Source organism: Mustela erminea, chromosome 18 (assembly GCF_009829155.1).
Source record: "Mustela erminea isolate mMusErm1 chromosome 18, mMusErm1.Pri, whole genome shotgun sequence".
In the NCBI taxonomy this organism is placed as follows: domain Eukaryota; kingdom Metazoa; phylum Chordata; class Mammalia; order Carnivora; family Mustelidae; genus Mustela; species Mustela erminea.
The window spans coordinates 27,738,715-27,758,467 of NC_045631.1; the positions used below are offsets into that span (position 1 = coordinate 27,738,715).

General features: G+C 37.0%; 1 protein-coding gene across 2 annotated transcripts in view; it reads right to left on the bottom strand.

The window, feature by feature from the left end:
* The window catches only part of MED13 (mediator complex subunit 13), a 107,072-nt gene that overhangs the window by 66,689 nt on the left and 20,630 nt on the right, over positions 1 to 19,753 (bottom strand). For both annotated transcript variants that reach the window (XM_032322888.1, XM_032322889.1), the window contains exons 4-8: positions 6,992 to 7,137; positions 6,011 to 6,208; positions 3,964 to 4,158; positions 3,025 to 3,187; positions 2,730 to 2,840 (exon numbers count right to left, since the gene is read on the bottom strand). In XM_032322888.1, coding sequence (XP_032178779.1) covers positions 2,730 to 2,840; positions 3,025 to 3,187; positions 3,964 to 4,158; positions 6,011 to 6,208; positions 6,992 to 7,137 — 813 coding nt within the window. The remainder of the gene's footprint in view (positions 1 to 2,729; positions 2,841 to 3,024; positions 3,188 to 3,963; positions 4,159 to 6,010; positions 6,209 to 6,991; positions 7,138 to 19,753) is intronic.

Consider the following 19,753-nt stretch of genomic DNA (forward strand, 5'->3'; position numbering starts at 1 on the left):
GAGACACAGTAAGTTTTGAAAAATAAAAGTTCAGCTTAGAAACCAAGAATTTAAACTTAAACTTATGTTTACCAAGATGCACTTTGAGGGTCTTCCTCTAAAACCATTTTAGGGGTTCCTGAGGGCTCAGTCAGTTAAATGTCTGCCTTTGGCTCGGGTCATGATCACAAGGTCCTGGGATCGAGCCCCACATCAGGCTCCCTGCTCAGTGGGGAATCTTCTCTCTCCCTCTGCCATTCCCCCTTGCTCATCCTCTAATAAAAATCTTAAAAATAACACTTTCAAAACTAAAAAAAAAAATCTTAAAAATAAACAAAACTATTTTAAACCAATATACTTAAAACTTGACTCTTTCAAAAAGAACAAAACAAAATCTAGGTTAGGAACTAAAGAAGAAGAACTGCTTGATAAAAATGCCAATATGGAAAGAAAAGCCTAATTTCATTTAAGCATTCTAGTGATCTTAGACTAGGAACTGGTAAACTTTTTCTGCAAAGGACCAGATGGTAAATATTTTAGGCTCCTGAGACCATGCAGTCTGTGCCACTACTACTCAACTCTGTGAAAGCAGCCACAGTTCACATGTAAATGAACAGATGTGACTCTGTTTCAATAAATCTTTATGGACATTAAAATTTGAATTTCATGCAAGCTTCACATGTCACAAAATATTCTTTTTTCATTTTTTCCAACTATTTAAAAATGTAAAAGTCATTCTCAGCTCACAGGACATATAAAAACAAGCAGTGAGCCAAATTTGGCCAATTAATCATAGCTGCTGATCTCTGGTCTCAAATAACGTCATGGAGCTCTACATTTGAAGATTAGGTTTGGGTCACCTCTGTCCAAATGGCTATGGTGTTAAACTATTTTAAACTATTAAACAAGGGCTAATCTATTCAAATTTTTATTCCAATCTATCAGCAACAGACGAGTTTTTAACACAGTTGTCAGACTTCAAAAAATTATAGTCTCTAATGCAAAGAATCTATGTAAGTACATTTGACCTACACAAAAACAAACCAGAACACTTGACAGTCTGTCACAATATTCTTTTTTTTTTAGAATTTTATTTATTTGAGAGAGAGAGAGAGAGAGAGTGAGTGCGCACAGGCAGGGGTAGAGGCAGAGGAAGGGGAAGAAACAGACCTCCCTTACTCCACCCAAGCTGAACAGGGAGCCCAATGAGGGGCTCAATCCCAGACCCTGGGATCATGACCTGAGCCAAAGATAGCCGACTAACTGACTGAGCCACGCTGGTGCCTCTCTATCACTGTATTCAATCAAACAAAGCTAATATAAGAAAAACCTTGGCCCTAACCTACATGTACTCCATTCCTTTGCCTCACATCTGTGACAAAAGAGTAACCAACTACTAGCTCACAAGTTCTGTAAGGGATGTCTGTGCTATTATTTGTTTACAAGACTGCAAAAGCATATGATCTACCTTTCATTTTAGAATAAAATAATAAAATCTAGGCAATATAATCCAAATGCCTCTGATAACCAAATCTCAAAGTCTCCAATACAGAAATACAATTGCCCAAAAAATTCCAAGTTCATCCATTTTTCTACTGATCTTTAACTAATATAGGCTATGAGAAAGTTTGCATTTTTACAGTGCAGCTTCAATCCCTTGTAGAATCGTTCCTTCTGAATCTTATTTCAACATTTCCCTAGACTTTGCCCAAAAGGATGTTACAAGAAATTGCTGGGCAAAACCTAATACCAAATTTACTATAAAAAGGATTGCAAGGGGCACCTGGGTGGCTCAGTCGTTAAGCGTCTGCCTTCAGCTCAGGTCATGATCATAGGGTCCTGGGATCAAGCCTCAAATCAGGCTCCCCGCTTGGCAGAAAGCCTGCTTCTCCCTCTTCCACTTCCTCTGTTTGTGTTCCCTCTCTCACTCTCTAATACATACATAAAATCTTTTTTTTTTCTTTTTGAGGGTAGATAGCTATTTTTTATTTAAAAAATTATTGACTATTCTCACTCTTTCTCTCTCAAATAAATAAATAAAATCTTTTTTTAAAAAGTCAAAAAAAAAAATTATTGACTATTGACTACTTGATGGGCTTTGTTTTTTTTCATATCTTCTGACACTTTTTTCTTTATTACTTTATGTACCACATCCAGTGCTCCATGCAATACATGCCCTCCTTTATACCTACCATGAGGCTCACCCAACCCCCTATCCTCCCTCCCTCCAAAACCCTCAGTTCGTTTCTCAGAGTCCAGTCTCTCATGGTTTGTCTTAAATAAAATCTTTGGGGGGGGGGGAACTGCAGAAATTTTCTTCTAGTATATCATCTATCACCTTTTTTATGAGAACCTATGGAAGAAATTTCTCAGGCACAATGCCATGTATGAACTCTTTTCTCAAGAGACTTATGTGTATTTTACCTTACAGATACTACATATACTATACTCTGGTATAAAATTCTCTTTTATTTAGCTGTAAAACCAAGCCTTCACAGTTCAGCTCTGGTAACTGTGTAAAGACTATGGCACACATTTGTATGTACTTCTATAATCAGCTCCAAGTCACTGAATTTTTTTTCCCTCAAATTTTCTTTTGAAAAAAAATCCTCACAAATTGTGCTTAGGTAAGCTAGCTCGAAGTGAGACCTAACTTTTCAACAGCATAAGCTACTATCATACCCACGTATATAGATATTCATCAACAGGGGGAAAAAAATTTAAAAAAAAAAAAAAAAAGGCAAAACTACCTCAAACAGCTGCAGTTTGTTCTTTGTGTGGCTTCAACAAAATCCCAGGATGCTACTTTATCAGGTATCTCTTCTTCAGACAGACCACCTGATGAAGCTGAGTATTTCCTCCTAAGATTTGAAATTATAAATTCTTTAGAAATCATAAGGTTTTCTATAACCACGAATTAAGCATTAAAACTGAAGTTCAAAAGTCAGACTTTTAAAGTCATACAAATGACTCTATACTTTAAATATCTATGTGCAAATAACTACCAACATGCAATATTTTAAACTTGAAAATGAAAACACGTACTTCTTCTGTGCTCTGTTCATATTGCATTCTTGCCAAACTCTATCCACCACATGATTTGCTAATTTTCTGGGTATTTTCCCACCATGGTGGTTAGTACTATCAGAGTTGAAGCCATCAGACACTGAAGAAAATCTGACCCACTTCTGGGCAGACTGAGGATCAACTGAAAATAAACAAAAAAGAACAGGCTATAGGAGAATAAAAGTACATTTAAAGTAACATTATTTGGGTTTGGGCTTGGGTTTTTTTTCTTGTTAATTTGTTATGCAGTGTATTCCACAGCTATCTGATTTGTCTCCATATATTTTGAAGCAAGAAGCATATCACTTTACTTAAAATACAGAAAGCATGGGTGCCTCGGTGGCTCAGTGGGTTAAAGGCTCTGCCTTCAGCTCAGGTCATGATCCCAGGGTCCTGGGATCAAGCCCTGCATGGGGCTCTCTGCTCAGCGGGGAACCTACTTCCCCCATCCTCTCTGCCTGCCTCTATGCCTACTTGTGATCTCTGTCAAATAAATGAATAAAATCTTAAAAAAAAAAAAACATACAGAAAGCAAAAAATCCAAACAGGGGATGTAAACTTGGTGGTAGTGTTCTATCAATGCTGACTTCCTGACTTTGAGGATTAAATGGTAGTTATACAGGAGAGTGTTCTTAAATTTGGGAAAAACACTGAGTCAGTTGACGTAATGGGGCATTGCATCTGCAGCTTGTTCTCAAATGGTTCAGAAAAAGACCAATGATAATAAATGTATACATCTAGAGAGGGTGATGGAACCAATGCTAACAGTTTGGAAATCTGGATGAGGGAGTTCTTTGTATTTTACATGGAAACTCTTCAGGAGTCTGAAATTATTTCAAAATAATTATTTTTTAAGTGCTGACATATTCAAAACAACAGATTTATAACTAGTGTTAATGACACAGATTAATACAATACCTGTTTGGACTTCCTCAGGAGATGTAGGTGGTGTAAGAGTAACTGAAGATATAGCAGGATCTCTTGTGGAAGCAGGCACTTGGTGGACACCCAAGCAAGAAGCTGAACAGTGAGAGGATCCCACAGAGCTAGGAGTAGGAATGTCTGACTGAGGGACTAGAACAAAGCATGCTGGGTAGATCATTCGGACACCAGCTAAAAGGAAAAAATAATGGACAGGAAAATAAATTACCATTGTGACTATAGTAGGATTAGTTTCACTCAAAAGTACTGTAATGGAAAAGTTTATATGATTTTATTTGTTTAATTAAATAAACTTTATGTATTTTTTTTAAAGATTCTTATTTATTTATTTGACAGACAGAGATCACAAGTAGGCAGAGAGGCAGGCAGAGAGAGAGAGAGAGAGGGAAGCAGGCTCCCTGCTGAGCAAAGAGCCTGATGCAGGTGATCCCAGGACCCTGGCATCATGACCTAAGCCTAAGGCAGAGGTTTTAACCCACTGAGCCACCCAGGCGCCCTCTTAATGTAATTTTTATAAATACATGCTCCTTTTGGCATAAGGTTTTTTGGAAGAAACTACGAGAAGCTGTTAATACCTTTAATGGTTACCTTCAATGAGAGACTGAGAAGCAAGCAGCTTTCTCTTTTCATTTTTGGATTTTCTAACCATGAGTGTATATTACTTTTAAATCTTTATTTGTAAAGCTGACAAACTATAATGTATATTTTTAAATTTTTTTTAAGTTTAAAAAAGGTAATCGGGACACCAGAATTAAGGAACATTTTCTGCTTTCTTCTTTATATGTCTTTTTATGAAAGCTTAATATATGTTTGGGTTTTTTTCTGGTTTTGTCACAACTACCCTGGTAGTAATGCATTTATTAAAATTCAATACTGGTATTCTTTTTATTTAAAAAAAAAAAATGTGAAAAAGGCAATCTTCATATATCTGACCTTGCCATGATTCCATTAAACACTGCTGCAGATTCTAATGCTAATTATCTGCTCAATTATACATTCCCCACACCTCCCCCATCTCTCTAATATGGAAAACACCTATTCACTCCATTGTTAGGCTTGCCTGTGTGACCTGCATGTGACATACACCAGATCCCAACAGGAGCTTTAAATGTGCTTGCAAGATTAGTCCAGCCTCTCTTATTCCTGTCCTTTCCCTCAAGATGCACATGTCCCAAATATAGTTTACCTTGTTAATCTGGGTCCCTGAATAAAAAAACCATATAGAAGAGCCAATATGAAAAGAGCTGACCTGGGCAGAGCAGATCAAATCCATGAGTTCTTAAGTGTATCTTCTACCTTCTAAAAGTTATCAGAGGCAAGTTTTACCAAATGTTAAAATACTACACGACGGGGCGCCTGGGTGGCTCAGTGGGTTAAGCCGCTGCCTTCGGCTCAGGTCATGATCTCAGGGTCCTGGGATCGAGTCCCGCATCGGGCTCCCTGCTCAGCAGAGAGCCTGCTTCCCTCTCTCTCTCTGCCTGCCTCTCTGCCTACTTGTGATCTCTCTCTGTCAAATAAATAAATAAAATCTTTAAAAAAAAAAATACTACACGACACTGGTGGTCAAGTTCCCGGCTTCCAAATGTTACTCATTCACAGTTATCTTCTTCCCATCTTTAGCACGCTTACCTCTAGGTGAAATCTACTTCCTTGCCCCAATGACTTTCGCATGACAAAGTGACTAGTTCTGTCTAATGCAATGTAAGCAGATGTAACATACATTATATCCTAGCAGAAGCTTTAAATACACTTACATAGTTATACTCAGTACTTATTATTCCTCTGGTCTTTAAGAACAGCAAGTCCCTGAGAGTGGGTAATCACTGAACCTAGGTTATAGAATGACAAGATATGAGGAGCCAAACCACAATCATACTGCAGCCCTTATGTAATGTGAGGAGAAAACAAAGAAATAAATGTTTAATGCTGAAAGGCACTAAGGTATTGGAATTATCATTCAACAAAATCTAACCAACATACGGTCACATACTTTCCCCTTAAATTTAATACTCAGAATCCATACCAACAAGAACTTCTACTGCAGCTAAAGAATCATCTTCCCAATCCATATCTTCCTGTTTTTCTTCAGACATCTCCTTTAAGCAAGATGAGATAGGATAGAACTGTTTCCATTCACCAATCAATTTTTTGGTAGCTGAATCAGACATCTTGAATGCTTGTCCTGTGAGAGTGCCATTTAGTCCAAATGGGCTTAAGATTACTAGAAACCCAAAAGAGACATCAAGTAGGTAACTAAAGACTGGTACAACAGGTAAAAGCACAATGAATAGTTTGACAAGTAATTACGCATTCTAAAAAATAAAAGGAAACTGACATTAACAGTCATTTCAGAGAAAAATTTATTATACTTCACTACTGTGAAGATAAAGCACAATATTTATTATAAAATCTTAACATTTTGTTCACTCAAAATATCTCACATGGTTAGAATTTCAACATGAGTTGGGGTGTTACGTATATCCTTCAACTTCTCTTGATTTCCAGTAAGGAAAAGCTGTATGTGTGCATGTGTCTATAAATATAAGTACTTTCATTATGCACTGCCATGTAAATTTTTAAAAAGCAAATACTAGGGTTAGAATTAAAACAAGAGCATACTGTCAGTCTTTAAAAACCAATCAGCAATTTCATGTAAATATCAAAATCCCCATGTACCAACGTTAAAAATGGTTTACATGACTCAACACAAAAGATGACCTTGAAAGCATAAAAATATATATCTGCTAAGTGCTATATAAAAGAGCATTTTAAAATATGTTATCATTCTTGTACATGAATTTTTAAAAATAGTATTTGTATTAAAAAGCTTATTTCATTGACTTAAAACTCTAACAAGGAAAAAGAAAATAAACTACATCAGAATAATTGCTAGGCTAAAGAACAGGGAAATCTCATTAATACCAAAATTTAAAATTACCAATTGCAGTAACAGTTTTTTTGAAACAATAAGAGATCAAATATCTAAGATAGTAAAATAATCTACCTTGAAATGGGCTATTAGACTGTTGAGCAAGGGTGATATGCTCTTCACTAAGAAGGTATACTGGTTGATGTTGGTTAATTTCCACACTGGTACAAACATTGCTATCTCCATGCAAGAAAAAGGTGAAAGAGCAGGACAAGTGTTCACTAATAAAGAAGAAAAAGTTTTATTTTAGTGATGATTAATAGCCAAATGTAAGTTAACTTGCTTTCCTTTATTAAAAAGTTATACTACAAAAATACACATCTCTTTAACCGAGAAATTCTACTTCATCATCTGAAAGAAAAAAAAAAGTCACAGATATAAGCAAAGATTTAGTTTTAAGAAATGTTCTTCACAGCACTGTTTATAGTAGAAAAAGCTGCAAACAGAGGAACCAGTAAACAAGTTAGGTATACCCACATATACCCTTATAATATATCCACCAAAATATATAAAAAAAATCTAGGTATGCAACTGAATTAAGGATGACCTAATGTTTATGTTTATTTTCCCTTATAATTAAAAAATTAAATGCAACTATATTTTCTCATTTTATTATTTCTGAAATTGGGCTACATTCAATCAGTCAAGCATTTAACGGACTGCCCTCCTCTCACCCCTAATAGTAAGTTATTTTAAAGCAATGAAGGATCTTACAATTGAAGGCATCCTAGAATCCAAGCTATATGCAAAGCAGAACATCTTATGAAACTTAGATATGGCTGAGAAAATAAAAGTTCCCAGTAGGAAAGCACAAAGATCCTCAGAATAAAATATAGACAGGTCAAATGGCCCAGAAGAGAAGACTGTACACTAAGAAGAATCCACTTCTCTTATTTCTTCTCCACACATTTATTTTAAGAATTTGTCCTGGGGCACTTGGGTGGTACAGTTGGTTAAGCATCTGCCTTTGGCTTGGGTCAAGATCCCAAGGTCCGGGGCGCCTGGGTGGCTCAGTGGGTTAAGCTGCTGCCTTCGGCTCAGGTCATGATCTCAGGGTCCTGGGATCAAGTCCCGCATCGGGCTCTCTGCTCGGCAGGGAGCCTGCTTTCTCTTCTCTCTCTCTGCCTGCCTCTCTGCCTACTTGTGATCTCTCTCTGTCAAATAAATAAATAAAATCTTTAAAAAAAAAAAAAAAAAAAAAAAAAAGATCCCAAGGTCCTGGGATCAAGCCCCTTATCAGGCTCCTTGCTCAGTGGGGAGTCTGCTTTTCCTTTTCCCTCTGCCTGCCTCTCCCCCTGCTTGTGCACACAGTCTCTCTCTGTGCCAAATAAATAAATAAAATCTTGGGACACCTGGGTGGCTCAGTTGGTTAAGCAGCTGCCTTCGGCTCAGGTCATGATCCCAGGGTCCTGGGATCGAGTCCCACATCGGGCTCCTTGCTCGGCAGGGAGCCTGCTTCTCCCTCTGCCTCTGCCTGCCATTCTGTCTGCCTGTGCTCGCTCACTCTCTCTCCGTCTCTGACAAATAAATAAAAATCTTTAATAAATAAATAAATAAATAAATAAATAAAATCTTAAGGGAAAAAAAAAAAATTTGTCTTAAAGAACCAGTTCTTTATTTTATTTTTTTTTTAAAGATTTTATTTATTTATTTGACAGACAGAGATCACAAGTAGGCAGAGAGGCAGGCAGAGAGAGAGAGAGAGAGAGAAGCAGGCTTCCTGCGGGGCAGGGTGCCCGATGCGGGGCTCGATCCCAGGACCCCGAGATCATGACCCAAGCCGAAGGCAGCAGCCCAAACCACTGAGCCACCCAGGCGCCCCAAGAACCAGTTCTTTAAAGCATAACCATTAATAAGCCAAAATACTGCTGTTATCTATCTATAAGCCCTCTTGAATTATTTCTGGACAAGTCAAGGGCACAAAAAAATAAGTTACAGTAAAAGTAATACTATAGCTAACAAAAGTGGGAAAATAAAATGTCAGAAAGAGGTGAAGAGTACTGCAGAGCTGAGAATTTCTTCACTCTATATGTATCAGGGAGCCAACAGATTGTCTGAAGTTAATAGAAATATTAAGAAACTGAAATTTAAGCTATCTCCCAAGTTAAAAAGATAACCAACAGAAAAACTGACAATACTATCACTAATAAACCAATCTTATCTTTCATGGTAAAGAATCAGTAGATATTGTCTAAAGTTGATAGATCAAGGTCTAGAGGTATAAGCACCTCTGTAATTATGGCAATAACCACTAGAAGTAGTAAGCAAAAAAGTTAAAACACAAAGATGGAAAACTAAACCTGGTTACTTCTAGGGAATGGGACTAAAGTAATTAAGCAGGGATCTTTTGGTTTTCAAAATTTGTACTATTCTATACTGCTTTAAGTGTATTATTTTTAAATTTTTAAAAATTATGAATCTTGGGGTGCCTGGGTGGCTCATTGTTGGTTAAACATCTGCCTTCGGTTCAGGTCATGATCTCAGAATCCTGGGATCAAGCCCTGCTTGGGGCTCTCCACTCAGCATGGAGTCTCTGTTTCTCCATCTCAAATAAATGCATATATAATTTTTAATAAAAATTACGAATTACTTTTTTTTTTAAAGATTTTATTTATTTATTTGACAGAGAGAAATTACAAGTACACTGAGAGGCAGGCAGAGAGAGAGAGAGAAGGAAGCAGGCTCCCTGCTGAGCAGAGAGCCCGATGCGGGACTCGATCCCAGGACCCTGAGATCATGACCTGAGCCGAAGGCAGCGGCTTAACCCACTGAGCCACCCAGGCGCCCAAAAAATTATGAATTACTTAATCAATGCTTACTATATCTTTCCCCACCCCAGCATATTTTGTTGCCCCCCCTTTTTTTTTTAAATAAACTTATTGGGGCGCCTGGGTGGCTCAGTGGGTTAAGCCTCTGCCTTCGGCTCAGGTCATGATCTTAGGGTTCCGGGATCAAGCCCCACATCAGACTCTCTGCTCAGCGGGGAGCCTGCTCCCACCTGCCTCTGACTATTTGTGATCTCTTTCTCTCTCTCCCTCAAATAAATACATAAAATCCTTAAAAATAAATAAATAAAAATAAAAATAAAAAAACTTGTTTTTGGAATAACTTTACAGAAAAGTTGCAAAGGTATCATAGACAGTTCCCATATATCCTCTACCCAACCCAGTTTCCTCTGAAGTTAAACATCATACATAACAATGCTACATTCATCAAACACGTAATTAACACTGGTACATTAATTCCGTATTTGGATTTCACTAGATTTTCCACTTGACCATTTTTCGGTTTCAGGATCCAATCTAAGATACCACCCTGCATTTAGCCAATAGATTCTTTCCTTTCAGGTTTACTGAACCATAAATGATAAAGCCAAATAGTTTTTAAATATGAAATAAAATTACTTTAATTATTTATTAAATTTATTCAATTATATATTAAACTTGATATTTATCAAAGACCAATCCTAATGGAACAGCTATTGGTTGAATAATTACAAAGCCTACAGACATTTGCTTAGGTATAAAGTAAAATCTAAAATAATCATAGAGACTTAACTAGTAACTTTGAGACCTGTCCATCAAAAAGCAGACCATTTCTAATACCCATTTAAAATAAAGACAATTTTAGGGACGCCTGAGTGGCTCAGTTGGTTAAGCGGCTGCCTTCGGCTCAGGTCGTGATCCCAGCATCCTGGGATCGAGTCCCACATCGGGCTCCTTGCTCCACAGGGAGCCTGCTTCTCCCTCTGACTCTGCCTGCCACTCTGTCTGCCTGTGCTCGCTCTCGCTTGCTCTCTCTCTGACAAATAAATAAATAAAATCTTTAAAAAAAAATAAAATAAAATAAAGACAATTTTTTTTTTTAAAGATTTTATTTATTTATTTGACAGAGAGAAATCACAAGTAGATGGAGAGGCAGGCAGAGAGAGAGAGAGGGAAGCAGGCTCTCCGCTGAGCAGAGAGCCCGATGCGGGACTCGATCCCAGGACTCTGAGATCATGACCTGAGCCGAAGGCAGCGGCTTAACCCACTGAGCCACCCAGGCGCCCCATAAAGACAATTTTATCTTTGCTTTCCAGCAATGGTAAGGCACCCATACTGTAAAACAAGGGGAAAAAAGTACCAAACACATAGGTTAACCTAACTCCAAATGCTTAAAGCAGAACATGTACACAATTCAAACGAACTCTGCATTAAACTTAGTATTATATTCAAATCTAAATGAACTATATACTAAGCCACCAGATGAAAGCAAGTATTATTCCTTTATTCAACAAGTATTTTATGACTAAGCACATGGCACTATACTAAATACACAATTACTGTTATGTTTAGTGCTATTTATTTATTTATTTTAAAGATTTTATTTATTTTATTTGACAGAGATCACAAGTAGGCAGAGAGGCAGGCAGAGAGAGAGAGAGAGAGAGGAGGAAGCAGGCTCCCCGCTGAGCGGAGAGCCCGATGCGGAACTCGATCCCAGGACCCTGAGATCATGACCTGAGCCGAAGGCAGCGGCTTAACCCACTGAGCCACCCAGGCGCCCCTGTTTAGTGCTATTTAAAAACCAGGTACAGGATCTATGAGACTGTCTCAACAAGACCTAGATAATGATAACAAACTTTGATTCTTAAGTGGAAAACAATACAAAAGTTATCCTTATGTCTCATGGTACATTACATCAGTCTACCCCAGATACCTATTTCTTCTCCAACCTCATCTCTTACTAGTAAGTCTTCTTTTATTATTTTTCCTTTTCAACTGGCCTCTCTGCAATTCCTTAAACACATCAGACCTTTATACCTACTGTTATTCAATCTGAAACACTCAACATATCTACGTTCACTTTCATTAGGTTTTTTATTCAGATACCTTGTAGATGCTGTTTTTACCAATCACCCTACTTTAAACTGTCCTTTAACTCCTATTCTGGGATAGGTTTCCTTGGGCTAAATAATCATAATCTAAAATTTTAATTCACTTTTTTCTTACAGCTGTCCCAGAATGTAAGCTCTATTGGAGGAGGAATGTGTCTTCTTTATTCAAGTTTGTATCCACAGATTTTAGAATAGATCCTTGACACATAGTAGGTACACACTAAATACTGTAGGATACAATCTGTATCTGAGCAACTTATTTCTAATCAAACATTGCTTTTCTTATCAAGTCTTTATCTATATAGTTGTCCAAAGCTAGAAAAGTGAATTATCCTCAACTCTTTTTTCCCTAAACTCCTGATTCTAGTTCTTAAATATCCATGATTCGTCAGTTGTCTTTTTAAGCTCTGAATAACTACTAAAATCTCTAATTTATCTTCTCGCTTTTCACTGCTGACAGGCATCCTTTTTTTTTTTTTTTTTAAAGATTCTATTTATTTATTTGACAGAGAGAGATCTACCTGTCAGTAGGCAGAGAGGCAGGCAGAGAGAGGAGGAAGCAGGCTCCCCGCTGAGCAGAGAGCCCGATGCGGGGCTCGATCCCAGGACCCCAAGATCATGACCCGAGCCGAAGGCAGAGGCTTTAACCCACTGAGCCACCCAGGTGCCCCGACAGGCATCTTTTTAAAAATTAATTCTGATCATGTAACTGGTGGCTCAAAATCAACAGTTGCCCAACGCCCACAAAAAACAACGAAAATCCCATAGTACAGCACTTTAGACCCTTTGTTATCTGATCCTTGCTAATCTTTCCAGGCAGAGGTACTTAGTCCAAGAACTCCTCCTTTTGTTTACTACAAATTCCTCCCCACTTCTTAAGCATTCTTCAACACTCCTTTTTTTTTTTTTTAAAGATTTATTTATTTTAGAGAGAGGGAGAGCCCAAGGGAATGTGAGGAGAGCGCAGAGGGAGAAAGAATCTTTCAAGCTGACTCCCCAATGAGTGAGAAGTCCTTCCCAGGCTTGATCTCAGAACTCATGAGAACCAAAATCAAGAGTTAGAAGCTTAAACCAGCCAGGCACCCCACTTTAACACTTTATCTCCGTGCTCCCATAATACTCTATGTTTACCCTAATATTTATCATCACACTTATTTATTTAACTAATTGAACTTCCCTGCCAAGTTGTAAATTCCTTAATAAAAAGAATTATAACTTTAATATTGGTAGAAAATTGAGTTATTGGTTCCAATTCTTCACCCCCTTCTTTCTCATTTCTTTAACCATGGTAAAAAACACAACATAAAATTTACCATCTTAATTATTTTTAAGTGTATTGTTCAGTAATGTTAAGTATATTCACATTGTTTTGAAATTGATTTTTTTTAAGGTTTTATTTATTTATTTGACAGAGAGATCACAAGTAGGCAGAGAGGCAGGCAGAGAGAGAGGGGGAAGCAAGCTTCCTGCCGAACAGAGAGCCCAACAAGGGGCTCGATCCCAGGACCCTGAGATCATGACCTGGGCTGAAGGCAGAACCCACTGAGCCACCCAGGTGCCCCTTCACATTGTTTAACTAATCAAACTGAACACCCAAAAAACAAACAATCCAGTTAAGAAACGGGCAGAAAACAAACAAGAACAAACTTTTCCAAAGAAGACATCTAGATGGCTAACAGACACAGGAAAAGATGCTCAACATCACTAAACATCAGGGAAATAGAAACAAAACTACAGTGGGATGCCACCTCACACCAGTCAGAATGGCTAAAATTAACAACACAAGAAACAACGGGTGCTGGTGAGGATGCCGAGAAAGGGGAAGTTTCTTACACTATTGGTAGGAATGGAAACTGGTACAGCCACTCTTGAAAACAGCTTGGAGGTTCCTCAAAAAGTTAGAAATTCAGCTATCCTATGACCCAGCAAACATACTCCTAGGTATTTAGCCAAAGGACAAAAAAAATACAAAAACTGATTCAAAGGGATACACGCAACCCTGATGTTTACAGCAGCATTATCAATAATAGCCAATTATGAAAAGAGCCCAAAATCCATCAACTGTGAATGGATAAAGTTGTAGTATACATACACAATGGAATCTATTACTCAGCCATAAAACTGAATGAAATCTTGCCCTTTGCAACAAGGTGGATGGAGCTAGAGTATATTATGCTAATAAGTCAGGGAAAGACAAATACCCACAATTTTGGTCACATGGGGAATTTAAAAAGCAGAACATATTAAGGGGGTGTGTGGTAGAGAGGCAAACCATAAAACAGACTCTTAACTACAGAGAACAAACTGAAGATTGCTGGAGGGGTGGTGAGCAGGGGGATGGGCTAAGTGGGTGATGGGTATTAAGGAAGGCACTTGTGATAAGTGCTGAGTGTTAATGTGATGAAACACTAAAGTACACTTCTGAAAATAGTATTACACTATATGTTAACTAACTAGAATTTAAATAAAAACTCAAAAACGAAATCAAAAAGGATCCTTTCAATTCTCTTAGAAGCAGGACTGCTGGATTATATGGTAGTTCTATTTTTAACTTTTTGAGGAACCTCCATAAATGTATTCCACAGTGGTTGTATCATTTAACAATCCCATCAACAATGAATAAGGGTTCCAATTTCTCTATCCTAATACTTGTTAGCTTTCTTTTTTTTTTTTTGATAGTAGCCATCCTAACAGATATGACTTGCATTTCTCTGATTAGTGATATTGACCATCTTTTTGTTAGCTTTCTTTTTTTTTTTGATAGTAGCCATCCTAACAGATATGACTTGCATTTCTCTGATTAGTGATATTGACCATCTTTTTATATGCTATTGACCATCCCTATAATCGCTGAAATCTTTTCAAGTCTTTCACCCAATTTTAAATTGGGCTACTTGACTTTGTTGTTGAGTTGTAGTTATTTGCACATGCTAGATATTAACCCCTTATCAGATATATAATTTGCAAACATTTTCTTCCACACTAATTTCTGGACTTTCTACTCCATTGGCCTACCTGATCTGTATGTTTGTACCATACTGTTTGATTACTGTAGCTTTGTAATTACGTTTTGCTCACCCTCTCTTCATTAAGGCTCTTAGGTGTAACTCTGCAGTTTCTCCCATTAGAGGTGAAATATATTTCCCCAACCTTGACTCAGGCTTGCTTTGTGACTTGCTTTGGCCAAGCAGAAGCTTAAAACTTATACAATCTGGATTGCCTTCCAATGCTTCTTTCATTGCCACAAGAATCATATGAAATATACCTTTACTCACCTACAGTTTACAATGTGGACTAAATTAGCTAACCCCCAGCTGACCAGCAGATACATTAATGAGAATATATAACTGCTGTGTTAAGCCTCCATGTTTTGGCAGGACTTTGTTACACAATAGTGGCCAATATGGAAAATGGCAAAAAAAGATCTACCATGACAAAAATCTAAGTATGTGGCACTGGTTTGGGGACCTGATGATTGATAGCAAGGAACATAAGACACTAAAAAGTGATGAGGAAATTATTATATTGTGACCCCTGTTATATAATGGAGAAATACATCGTAGAAGAGTTCCCTGAAGGGGCTCCTAGATGGCTCAGTAGGTTAAGTGTCTTCCTCCGGCTCAGGTCATGATCCCAGAGTCCTGGATCAAACCCTGCACTGGGTTCCCTGCTTGGCTAGGAGTCTGCTTCTCCCTCTCCTTCTGCCCCTTCCCCCAGCTCATACTCTCTCTAATAAATAACATCTTTATAAGAAAAAAAAAAAAAAAAAGAACTGTTGCCTGAAATAATCTAGAAAGCAGAAAATGTGCCTAATGAATTTACAGAGTTGGAGAACAAAGATCAAGTCAAAATATAATTTGATTATTACCAGTTATATTTGATAGGTACTAAAAAGAAAAAGAGATGAACTAAGAAAAAAACCTGGTTTATAAGCATAATTTAGAGAGAATACAGTCAGCCTGTAGGCTAGAAAATAATACTATTTCTCAACAAAGTGATGGTATGGCCTATATATAACAGCTTCAAGGGAAAAAAAAAAAAAAAATCAAGAGTGTGATTCTAATACCCTTTGTTAAAAATACATGTACCAGCTGAAACATCAGGATTTTCAAATATTACTCCTAAGCCTCCATACATTTTTCTCAAAGAAGGCATCTAGAGTAAACAAGCATATATGCAAAAGTTTTGTTACTATATGTAGAAATGCACAGTCATATTTGTACTTATCTTTTTTTAAATGTCCTCTTTTCTGACACAGTTCTTCTGTAATTGTTAAGGTTGAGTAATAGAGCATATAAATATATAATTCCTAAATAGTACTTTTGCCTTAGCAAACCACTAATGTTTAATTTCTGGGAGGGATAAGCCCATTTTATGTATTGACATAAAACAAGCAGAAATCAATTTTCAAAGCATTTCTTTCTCTGAACAACAAAAAGAAGGTAGTAAATTCTGGAAAAAAGTTAAGAAAAATTCATATTCAGCTGGTCAGAATGACTATGTATTTCTTACCATTACAATGGTAAAAAACTTTTCAGGAAACTTCAGAAGACAAATATTTCTCAATAAAGGGGAAAATTCAGAGTTTAAAGGGGAATTACTAACTAAAAATACTTATGTCAAAAGAAAACATTTATTAAAAAGTCACTCCGTAAGAATAATCTATTACACAGAGAAATTTTAACTTGGTTTTAGGGATCAAGTATTCTATAAAAATGATTATGAGTGCTGTGTGCTTATTCGGTAACTGAATAGATTTTAAAATCTGAATTGCAAATATTTCCAAGAACATTTGCAAGTATAAGCAACCACCTAAAACAGTCTCACGTTCTTTATCTTTAAGACAAAGAGGCTAGGAAACCTGAATCTTGTATCTTCATATTTACTGCTTTTAATCAGTGAAGTATAGTTCTTAAAAATATAGTTTCCAACTGTTTCATTTCATATGTGAAATATTAAACGGGAATTAAAAAGGATATTCAAAATGGATTTTTGCCATGACATAAAAAGCAAATAATGTGACTAAAAATTTTCGTAAAAAGATTATAATTTGGAAAATATATTTTAAAGTACATTAGTTAGTAAATATTATTTAGGAAATATTATTTAGGAAAATAAATATAATCTGGTATATATAACACTGTGGCCCATTAAGATGAAGGTCCAAAATAGCCTTTCCATATGTCTGATGAGTATTTGACGATAGTAACATCTGTTTTATTATTTTTTTTTACTGTATACTGAAATGTTTTTTAATATTTTTTATTATGTTAGTCACCATACAGTACATCATTAGTTTTTTACATAGTGTTCCATGACTCAATCTTTGCATATGACACCCAGTGTTCCACGCAATACGTGCCCTCCCTTAACACCTTTCAACCAGCCTACCCATCCCCCCATTCCTCCATACCCCCCTCCCTCTAAAACCCTTAGTTTTGATTCCCCAAGTCCATAGTCTCTCATGGTACATCTCCAACTCTGATTTCCCCTCTTCATTTTTCCCTTCTGTCTCCTAATGTCCTCCATGCTATTCCTTATGTTCCACAAATAAGTGCCATCATAACTTTTAAATCAGAAAAATTCGGCTGACGTAAAGCGAAAAGTATATCTCTAAGGGGTTTTGTAAGAACCCAATTATGCATACAGAGGTTTAATATGTATACTGCTTGAGCAGGGGCCATATCTAATTTATTCTTAGTACTTCTGTTAGGTAGATACAGAAAGATGATATCCCATTTTGCTGTTAGGGAACTCAAGGCACAAAGAAGTTAAAGGCCTTGTCTTAAATCATAAAACTAAAGACAATGCTGACTTAAAACCCTAGTCTTCCTGGAGCCCCTGCCTGGCTTGGTTGGTTCAGTGTGTGATTCTATGTTTCAGCACAGGTCAAGATCTCAGTGTCATGAGATCCCTGTCTCAGGCTCTATGTTAGGCGTTGAACCTGCTTAAGATTCTCTCTCCCTCTCCCTCAATCACCAAACGCTGCTAGAGCATTTTCTCTCTCAAAAACAAAACAAAAACCGTAGTCATCCGAACCAAAATGGACAAAGGACTTAAACACATATTTCTCCAAAGAAGATATACAAATGACCACCAAGCACATGAAAAGATGCTCAACACTGATCAGTAAGGAAATGCAAATCGTAACTATGATATACCATTTCAACCCATAGGATGACTAATATTAAATAAAACATTTTAGAAAACAAGTGTTGGTGAAGATGTGGAAAAGCTGGAACCCTCCTAGTGGGAATGTAAAATAGTGCAGCTACTATGAAGAAGTATGGCAATTCCTTAAAAAAGAAAATAAAAAATCAAACACAGAGTTACTATATGATCCAACAATTCCACTTCTAGATATATTCCCGAAAGAACAAAAAGCAGGGATCTGAAAGAAATTCGCACATCAATATATAAAACAGCATTATTCATAACAAAGAATGGAAAAACCCAATCATCTACTGACCAATGAATATATAAACAAGATGTGATATAAAAATACAATGGAATATTATTCACCCTTAAAAAGAAATGAAATTATGGGTCCCCTAGACAGGTCAGTTGCTTAGGTGTCCAACTCTTGATTTCAGCTCAGGTCATGATCTTGGAGTTGTGAGATAGAGAGCCCTGTGTCAGGCTCCATGCCAGGGCTCTGTGCTGGGTGTGGAACCTGCTTGGCATTCTCTTTCCCTCTCCCTCTGCTCCTCCCCACCCCCAAAAATGAAAAAAAGAATTGAAATTGTGGTGTGTACTATAACAAGAATGAGAACCTTAGAACATTATGTTAAATGAAACAAGCCAGACACAAAAGGACAAATACTATGTTAACTCCAGTTATATAAAGTAAACAAAACAAATTCAGACACAAGGTAGAATAGTGGTTACCAGCAGCTGAAAGAAAGGAAAAATAAGGAGTTCTTAAATGGACAGATTTTCAATGTGGGATGATAAAAAAAGGTTCTGTATATAGTGGTGATAGCTGGACAACAAGGTGAATATACTTAATGCCACTGAACATAATGAAAAATGGTATATGATCCCATTAATTTCAATAGTTTCTGAACCTCTTTTTTATCACAATCACCTGGAGATCTCTTTAAAATTCCAAGGCTTAGGCTTCTACTCCAAAATTTTAAAAAAGGTAACAGTATTTTTGAATCTCAACAGTATTCCACATCCCAACAAGTTTTACTACTGCATTCATCTATATTTCTGTACCTCTCATAACATTTTTATTTTTTAAATTTATAGTTATTAACTTCACCATTAGGTATTCTGAACATACCTCCATGAATAAGAGACCTTTATTAAAATCCAGAAGAACACCTCATCTGTGAATTTTGGATATACTTCTGCTCACTGAGTGAACATATTAAACTACACAGTAAAGAATCCTTAGAAAGCAATGATATTCTGGCTTACAGGCTTCAAGTATTCTGCAAGTACTCTTTATATTTCTGTATTTCCCCAATATAAGAAACTTTTTAAGAATTCTGTTTTACGGGGCGCCTGGGTGGCTCAGCGGGTTAAGCCGCTGCCTTCGGCTCAGGTCATGATCTCAGGGTCCTGGGATCGAGTCCCATATCGGGCTCTCTGCTCAGCAGGGAGCCTGCTTCCCTCTCTCTCTCTCTCTCTGCCTGCCTCTCTCTCTGTCAAATAAATAAATAAAATCTTTAAAAAAAAAAAAAAAAAAAAAAGAATTCTGTTTTACTACTTTCTATCACTTTAAAAAGATGTAGGCAGAGGACACCTAGTGGTTCAGTTGGGTAAGCATCGGCCTTTGGCTCAGGTCATCATCCCAGGCCCTGGTCAGAGACTGGGCTTTCTGCTCTGGGGGAAGCCTACTTTTTGCCCCTCCCGTGCCCCTTCCCCCATTCATGTGTGGGCATGCATACTCTCTTTCTCTCTCTCAAAAAATTACAATCTTTAAAATAAAAAAGATGTAGGAAGAGAAG